Below are 8433 nucleotides of genomic sequence, written 5' to 3' on the forward strand. Positions count from 1 at the left end.
ATTTTATGTATTAATCCAATGAAAAATACTTGGGTTTCTAATTGCCGATGCTTACTCTTTTAAAAGATTTATTTATTTATAAATCCAATGAAAAATACTTGGGTTTCTAATCGCTGATGCTTATTCGTTCAAAGATTATTTTTTTAATTAATTGTCACATAAATAGTTGGGTTTCTAATTGCCAATGCTTACTCTTTTAAAAGATTATTCTATGTATTAATCCAATGAAAAATACTTGGGTTTCTAATCGCCGATGCTTACTCGTTTAGAAGATTATTTCATTAATTAATCTAATAAACAACAGTTGGGTTTCTAATCGCCGATGCTTATTCGTTCAAAGATTATTTTTTTAATTAATTGTCACATAAATAGTTGGGTTTCTAATTGCCAATGCTTACTCTTTTAAAAGATCATTTTATGTATTAATCTAATGAAAAATACTTGGGTTTCTAATCGCCGATGCTTACTCGTTTAGAAGATTATTTCATTAATTAATCCAATAAACAACAGTTGGGTTTCTAATCGCCGATGCCTACTCACCTGAAAGATTTTTCAAAAAATAAATTCCCAAATAAACAGTTGGGTTTTTAATCACCGTTGCTTACTCACCAAGGCAGATATTGCTAATTAATATACTGATAAACTATTGGGTTTCTTATCGCCGATGCTTGATTGCTTAAAAGGTTATTAAATTAAATTAAATTTTTTTTTGTGATTCAAGATTTATATCCTAATTGAATCGTCATTATGTCTTGAATCTTTAAACCCCGTGGACGGCCCCTCGAAAAATAGGGTTCGCATCTGGTGCGCATCCAACCAGGGCAAGCACAAGGAGTCCCTCGGGCCTGGTGCTCGCCCTGGCGACATGCACAACCAGGTACGAAAACTATCATTTTTGTTGAAAATGAATAAAATGTATTTACATATAATTGAAGATTAATATTTTGAATAATTATAAGTATAAATTATATAAGGCACCTTTTAATAATGTTTTAAGAGTCCACTATTACTTACATTATTTTAAACAGTTTTAATTACGTAAATTAATTATTTAATGATGCTGTTTGGTTTTCCCGCACCACACGCCCACGCCAGTGCCACCATCGCAGCGACGGAGCCTTTCGAGACTGTAAAAGGAGAGTGCAGAGCCTCGCAAGAAGCAGAGAGAGAGACAACAGCGTGTCAAGAGGAGAAGCGTCGTGATTTTCGATAATACCTATACCTTTAAGTTTATTACTATTATCTTTGTCTTTCGAGGGTCGAGCGCGACCCTGCTTTGATTAGTGTTTCGGACGGTTTAACCACCTGTATAAAACACAAGTAAGTTTTTCAAGAAAGTGTGTTCTGAGTTTCAATATAGGTGATCATTGCGCCCACGTGCATCTCATCCTCCCCCCACATCCGGCCAGCAAAATCAAGCAGATTTTAACAAAATGGTCCTTCGAGCCGGATCTGGGGGGAACGATCTCGGTGCTCGTGCAAAAAGTCCCACTCGTGGACGACAGCCAGGTTATGACACTCAGAGCAGGCTTATTAGCCCGCTTCTCTCTGCACCCCGTGAGCGCGCGATGGGATGCAATATTTTCTTTGCTCTTTGTGCTCAGCCACCGTTACGCTGCTTTGTTATCCTCGTGCCCCGAACCAGCGTTCGTCGCGCAGTGGTGTGTGCAATGAGTGCCCGTCCGAGTGCAGCGATGCGGAAACGCCCGGGCACCAGGACGTTAACAGTGCTCTATCCTGCTAGATTTTGCTGCAGGGCGCGATGCAGTTCGCGCTCTTTCTCTCTCAAAAAATCATGTATCATCCTCTCTCCCTCTCTTTCTCACACACATGTGTGTGTGTGTGTGCATCTATACGTGTGTGTCCGTGTGTGTACGTGCGCCTATGTGTGGTTATCTTACTACATTCTGCTGCAGGGCACGATGCAGTTCGTGATCTCTCCAATAATCATACATATCTGTCCCTCCCTTTTACACACACATGTGTATGTATGTGTGTATACATATGTGTACGTGTGTTTCTGTGCGGGCCGAGAGCTAAGAGTGGCTGGAGCACACTTTTCTCGCAACAGTTCTATTGAGGTAAGAACGGCTTCTTTTACCGTGTGACAAAGGGCTTACAATAGCCGCTTGCCGATATCGCTTCGTACATGGATTGGTCCCCAGCACGAGACCACTCGAATCAAAAATTACTTACAGCCCCAACGCTGTACGTGCAAGCATCAAAAGCAACAACTGCTTATTCAACAGGACCGCCTGGCCACTGCGGTCAAGCAACGACGCTTGAACGAAGGTGGTCAGGAGGTCATTGACCAACAACGGTCATAAAGCCATGGAACTTTTCTTTACCCGAGACTCACAGTTCTCTTCTTTCGAGTAACAACGCTCACGCAAGAAGATCGAACAACCCTGGTCGTTAACAGTCCTTCATGTTAACGATGCAACCCAAGACGCTGCTTGCATACTTGCAGCCCCTCTCTTACCGGTTCTCACTTCAATTGACTCAAGTGACTACTTTCAAAACCCTTGCTACAACGCAATTGATCTATTTTCAGAATCATAGACATGCTCAACTCTCAACGGGCTCTGAGTCAAGTAATTGAGAATACTTCTTGAGCGGTTCGAGATACTCAATCAGAACAGTGGACGGAAGGTCTCGTTCTCAGTCGACTCGAACTCCTTGAGGGTTACTGGGCCAACTTCACCGACACTCATGTCCGATTGCTGACAGGATCTGAAGCGAATGACGCACCGTACTTCACAGATAACAAGTACTTCGCTGTGGAGGCCCTTTACGTTGAAGCTAGAGGCAACCTATACAATGAACGTGCACGTTTCTTTCGAGACGACCCACCTCCCCAGATCCAACCCCAAGCGAACTACGGCACCTCAATACTGCCAAAGATCACTCTGCCGACATTTTATGGACGACGAGAGAACTGGGAGACATTCAGGGACCTGTTTAAGTCTCTAGTTCACGGTAAAGACACAATCCCTGCCGTAGACAAGCTGTACTTCCTCAAGACATGCGTGCTCGACGAGGCGAAGGCAGCAATCGACAGCCTACAGATCACCGAGTCCAATTACGCCGTCGCATGGTCCATTTTGGAGTCCCGCTACTACCACCAGAGACTGTTGACTCAAGAGCATATCAAAGCTCTCAAATCTCTACACCAGCTCAAGGAAGAGTCTGCCCACGGACTTCAAGCGTTGCTCGATGATCTGGAGAGACACCGCGACCAACTGCGAACGTTGGCTCGCCCCGTTGACTCGTGGGATGATTGGTTCATCTCTCTTGCTTCCGACGCCATGGATACAGCCACTCGGCGAGATTGGGAAGAAGAGCTGGAAGTGTCCGACAAGGGCTCCGGTGGTAGTGGAAACTTCTACCCTACTTTCAAGAACCTGGCCGATTTCCTCCGACGTCACTGCAGAACTCTTTTGTCTCTAGCGCCAAAAGTCGCACCGAGATCGACTGCTGCGACTTTCAGGGGCGATCCGAAGTCAAGCCCGTTTGCTCGTCCAACTCGCGTAGTGGCCGCGACTACAGCTGGCTCAGCGCGCTGCGTTGCGTGCAAGGAACCTCACTACGTTGGGCGCTGCACCACCTATAAACGAATGTCACCAAATGATCGGCATGGACTAGCCACCAAAAATCGATTGTGCTACAACTGTTTGCGAGAGGGCCACTCCGCGGGCAACTGCCCTTCTCCGATGTCATGTCAGGCCTGCGGGGCACAACATCACACGTCCCTTCATGATGCCTCCGGAAAGCGAACAAACTCTTCCACCGATTCCAATAGGCCTCCGAAATTCCCTAAGCTGGACACACAACCCAGCGAGGGTCCCTTGAATGGCTCCGAGTCATTCTGACTAGGCCTTCTACCAACGGCAATCATCAGCGTGGGTGGTAGCACTGGACGTTCCGGAAGAGCTCGAGCCCTTCTCGATCCTTGTTCAGAGTCGACTCTTACCACCTTACGACTAGCTCGAAAGTACGGTGACGGCTTAAGGAACTCTTCGATCGGGGTTGTTGGAATCTCGGGCGGTGTCATAAGCTCCTCATTGGCGTGCACGAAGCTAAGCCTTTCCAATGGGCAAAAGGTCTTTCAAGTTAACGCTCACGTGCTGCAGCATATCGGTCTGATTACTCCCTCCAGGAAGCTCAACTTCAATGCCGACGCGTAGTTCCATGGACTCAAACTGGCCGACCCAGACTTTTTGTCACCCAGACCAGTCGACCTGGTCCTTGGGGCAGACGTGTATGGCCGAATTCTTCGTTCCGGCCTCGTCAGCCGAGGGAGCTTCATCGCTCAACGAACGATATTTGGTTGGACGATCACCGGAGCTCAAGGCGATTCCCCGGCTCCTACCACATCAAGCCTAGCAATGCTGCAGGACACGGGACTCTGGAGTGAGTGCCTCGTGGGACTAATGCAGCGGTATTGGGTGGTCGAAGAAATACCAAGTATAGTTCGAGTCTCTCCGGCTGATGCCAAGTGCGAAGCCTGTTACGCTCAGCACCACTCGAGAGACAGCAGTGGTAGATATGTCGTCCCTCTCCCTGTCAAAGAAGACTATCTCGATCTACTCGGAGACGGCTTGAACCAGGCTAGAGCAGCCTTACACGCTGCACAGAGGAGAATGAAAATGGATCCTGACCTTCAAGAGCACTACGTGGCATTCATGAGCGAATACATCCGATTAGGCCACATGCGTCCAGTGTCGGAGCAGGAGATGGAGAACTGCCCTCAGAGGGTTAACTATATACCTCATCACGCCATCTGGCAGCGCAGTGACGGTGGGTGGTGCCTTCGCGTTGTTTTCAACGCCTCGAGCCCCACCTCAACGGGATACAGTCTGAACGACGCTCTCTATCCAGGGCCCAAATTACAAAATGACATTGTCAGTGTCCTCACTTGGTGGAGACTTTACCGAGTAGCCTTCTGTGCAGACATCAAGATGATGTTCCGTCAGATACAAATCCGAAAGGAGGACGTGCATTTACAACGAGTCATCTGGAGTCAAGGTGAAAATGAGCCGGAGACTCACTACGTCTTGCTTACAGTCACCTACGGAGAGGCTAGCGCACCTTATTTAGCGTTAAAGACTGTAACGCAACTGTGCGAGGACGAAGGAGCTGCCTTTCCTGAAGCAGTTGACGCTGTCCGCCGAAATCTTTATGTCGACGACTTCTTGACCGGCGCAGACGACGAGGACACGGCCAGAAAGCGTAGAGATCAACTGGTTCAACTTCTGAAGGCGGGCGGCTTCGTACTCAAGAAGTGGGTCTCAAACACGCCATCTCTCTTGCACGATTTGAAAGTCGAAGATTTGCTGCGACCGAGTTAGCTTCACTTCACCACGGATGGTCCAGTGAATAAGTTGGGAATTGCTTGGGATCCGAGTGCCGATTGCTTTCGGTTTTCCCCCCCTGCATTCAACAAGAGCGATACACTGACAAAGCGTCGTGTCCTGGCTGAAGCGGCTCGGCTTTTCGACCCTGCTGGCTGGCTGTCACCCATTATTGTCGTGGCCAAAATGCTTATCCAAGACCTTTGGAGGGCAAAGCTAACATGGGATGAGCCACTGCCGGCATCTTACGCTAAGCGATGGGAGTCATTTTACTCCAAGCTGTCTGACGTCTCCCTACTCACCCTTACTCGATGGCTTCAATCGTCCCCGGCCAGTTCGATCCAACTACACGCCTTTGCCGACGCCAGCAGAAGAGCCTTGGCGACGGCGGTCTACATCAGATTTGAGCAGGAATCTGGCACGGTAAATGTGAGTCTTATCGGCGCGAAGACAAAGCTTTCTCCGATCAAAAGTCTCGTTCCACCGGAGCGACAGAATACACGGATGACTATTTCCCGATTAGAGCTGAGAGCTGCTCTTCTTGCTGCTCGCCTACTCAGACTCGTGGATGCGAGCTTGACGATCTTGGATTGCACGTACTACCTTTGAAGTGACTCGAGCACGGTACTCAGCTGGCTACACTCCAGCGAGCCTGTTGGGAACGATCTTGTCGACAATTATGTCCATCACATTCAGGAACTCACAGCTCACGGTACCTGGCGCTACGTTCCCACCAGCGACAACCCGGCTGACACCGCTACCAGGGGTGCGGAACCTTCGACTCTTCAACACAACAACCTCTGGTGGACCGGCCCGTCTTGGCTAACAGACCCACCTTCTATGTGGCCCTCAACCTTACAGCAGCTGCCTTCTCCGACCGGTCACTACGACGGAGGCCGACACACCATCGCATCAACCACCTGCCTGACCATCTTGCAAGGAAGCCGCGATTTCATGGACGACTTTTCTAGTTTGCTGCACATGCTCCGAGTGCTCGTCAGATGCCGACGGTTCATCTTGATACTAAGGACTCGTATCGAGTGTAAGAAACTCATGACTGGTATCAGAATACCCGATTGCATGAAATCCGAAGCTCCAATCACGGTCGCAGAACTCCAGCACAGTTTTCTTTGCTGCGCTAAACTCAGTCAAGTTCGTTACTTTGCTGCCGACATCAAGACCTTGAAAAATTCTCTCCCTGTCAAGATCTCGAGCCCCCTCAGCCGGCTAAGCGCCTTCTTGGACGATGAAGGCATACTACAAGTCGGCGGCCGTCTTCGTCACTCACCACTTGCTTATTAAGAGAAACACCCACCAGTCCTGGATGCCAGATGTCCCTTGTCGAGGCTAGTGATCGACTGGGCACATCAGCGAGCCTTGCACGGCGGCTTTCGCTCAACGTACTCGCACGTCATGCGACGGGCTTGGATCGTTGAAGGAGCAGTGGAGATAAAGCGACGAGTTCATCAGTGCGTTGTGTGCTCGAAAGCACCAGCTCGACCTCTTCACCAATTCATGGCTCCCTTGCCGACAGCTCGCGTGACGCCCGCTCAGCCCTTCAGCCGCACTGGAGTAGACTACGCGGGACCTTCCTCCATCCTCCGATCCAAGGGTCGAGGTGCCAAGTCGGTCAAGGGATACGTCGCTGTTTTTGTCTGCATGTGGTCAAAAACCCTACACCTTGAACCTGTTGGAGACCTAACAACAGCGAGTTTCCTCGGTGCACTCACTCGCTTCATAGGCCGCAGAGGAAAACCAAAGGAAATCTGGAGCGACAACGCAACGAACTTCTACGGGGCAGATCACGAACTCAAGCAGCTGATGGCTAGGGCCAACCACGACTGGGATTCAGTGGCTGAGAGTCTGGCCAACGAGGGAATCGACTCGCATTTCATTCCGCCATCCGCCTCACACTTTGGAGGCTTATGGAAAGCTGGGGTTAAAGCGATGATAACTCATCTTCGTCGAGTGGTTGGAACTAGACACCTCACTTTCGAGGAGTTTTCAACCCTGCTTGCAGAGATTGAAATGATTCTCAACTGTCGCCCTCTGGGCCCGTTATCTGGAGATACGGAGGACTTGGACATGCTCACGCCAGCTCACTTTCTGATCGGAGGACCCCTTACTTCTCTGCCTGCCACCAACACTTCTGAAAACCTAGACTACCTGACCCATTGGACCCTTGTGCAAGACATGCGCAACGCGCTGTGGCGCTGCTGGACCCTCGAGTATCTCAACACCTTGCAACAACGGACGAAATGGTCCCGGCCCCGTCCCAATCTCGCCGTTGGAGACGTAGTCCTCGTTGTGGATCCAACGCTTTTGAACTCTATCGGGAAGTGGCCACTGGGCCGAATCGTCGACGTCAAACCGGGACCAGATGGGTCCGTCCGCGTTGTTCGGGTAAGAACTGCCTCGGGAGAGTACGTCCGTCCTATCACCAAGATTGCTCGTCTTCCCGTCATTGAGTGTGCTGATCACGCCACAGACGATCCTAGTCCAACCGGCACCGGGCTCACGGCGGGCGGCTAGGCTCATTATGGCCACAAATGAACCACGTGCAATCGTTCCTGGAACGAGGCGGGCGGTATGTTTGGTTTTCCCGCGCCATACGCCCACGCCAGTGCCACCATCGCAGCGACGGAGCCTGTCGAGACTGTAAAGGGAGAGTGCAGAGCTCCGCAAGAAGCAGAGAGAGAGCCAACAGCGTGTCAAGAGGAGAAGCGTCGTGATTTTCGATAATACCTATACCTTTAAGTTTATTACTATTATCTTTGTCTCTCGAGGGTCGAGCGCGACCCTGCTTTGATTAGTTCTTTGGACGGTTTAACAACCTGTATAAAACACAAGTAAGTTTTTCAACAAAGTGTGTTCTGAGTTTCAATATAGGCGATCATTGCGCCCACGTGCATCTTATCCTCCCCCCACATCCGGCCAGCAAACTCAAGCAGATTTTAACAGATGCCAAAGCATATAATTTAAACTTTACTATCTAAATAAAGAGTAGTGAGAAAATATTATTTTAAACTAGACAAAGTCAGTTTGAAAAAAAAAAATAGAAATTTATTGAGATAAGTTT

General features: G+C 49.2%; 2 protein-coding genes across 2 annotated transcripts; both read left to right on the plus strand.

Annotated features, from left to right (window-relative positions):
- Nucleotides 1-1433: 1433 nt before the first annotated feature.
- LOC149374876 (uncharacterized) lies at nt 1434-5351 on the plus strand. Its single transcript, XM_089590682.1, has 6 exons — nt 1434-1646; nt 2199-2303; nt 2555-2594; nt 2638-3843; nt 3961-4183; nt 4232-5351. Exons 1-6 carry the CDS (start codon nt 1434-1436, stop codon nt 5349-5351), a joined length of 2907 nt encoding a protein of 968 aa, XP_089446808.1.
- A 189-nt stretch (nt 5352-5540) lies between these two features.
- Nucleotides 5541-7886, plus strand: LOC149374877 (uncharacterized). The gene is made up of 3 exons (XM_089590683.1): nt 5541-5783; nt 6051-6617; nt 6660-7886. The coding sequence occupies exons 1-3, from the start codon at nt 5541-5543 to the stop codon at nt 7884-7886; spliced, it is 2037 nt and encodes a 678-aa protein (XP_089446809.1).
- Nucleotides 7887-8433: the final 547 nt, after the last annotated feature.

The sequence above is a fragment of the Copidosoma floridanum genome, unplaced genomic scaffold (assembly GCF_036245765.1).
Source record: "Copidosoma floridanum isolate Cflo_tuat_1 unplaced genomic scaffold, Cflo_Japanese_pri ptg000013l, whole genome shotgun sequence".
Classification (NCBI taxonomy): Eukaryota; Metazoa; Arthropoda; class Insecta; order Hymenoptera; family Encyrtidae; genus Copidosoma; species Copidosoma floridanum.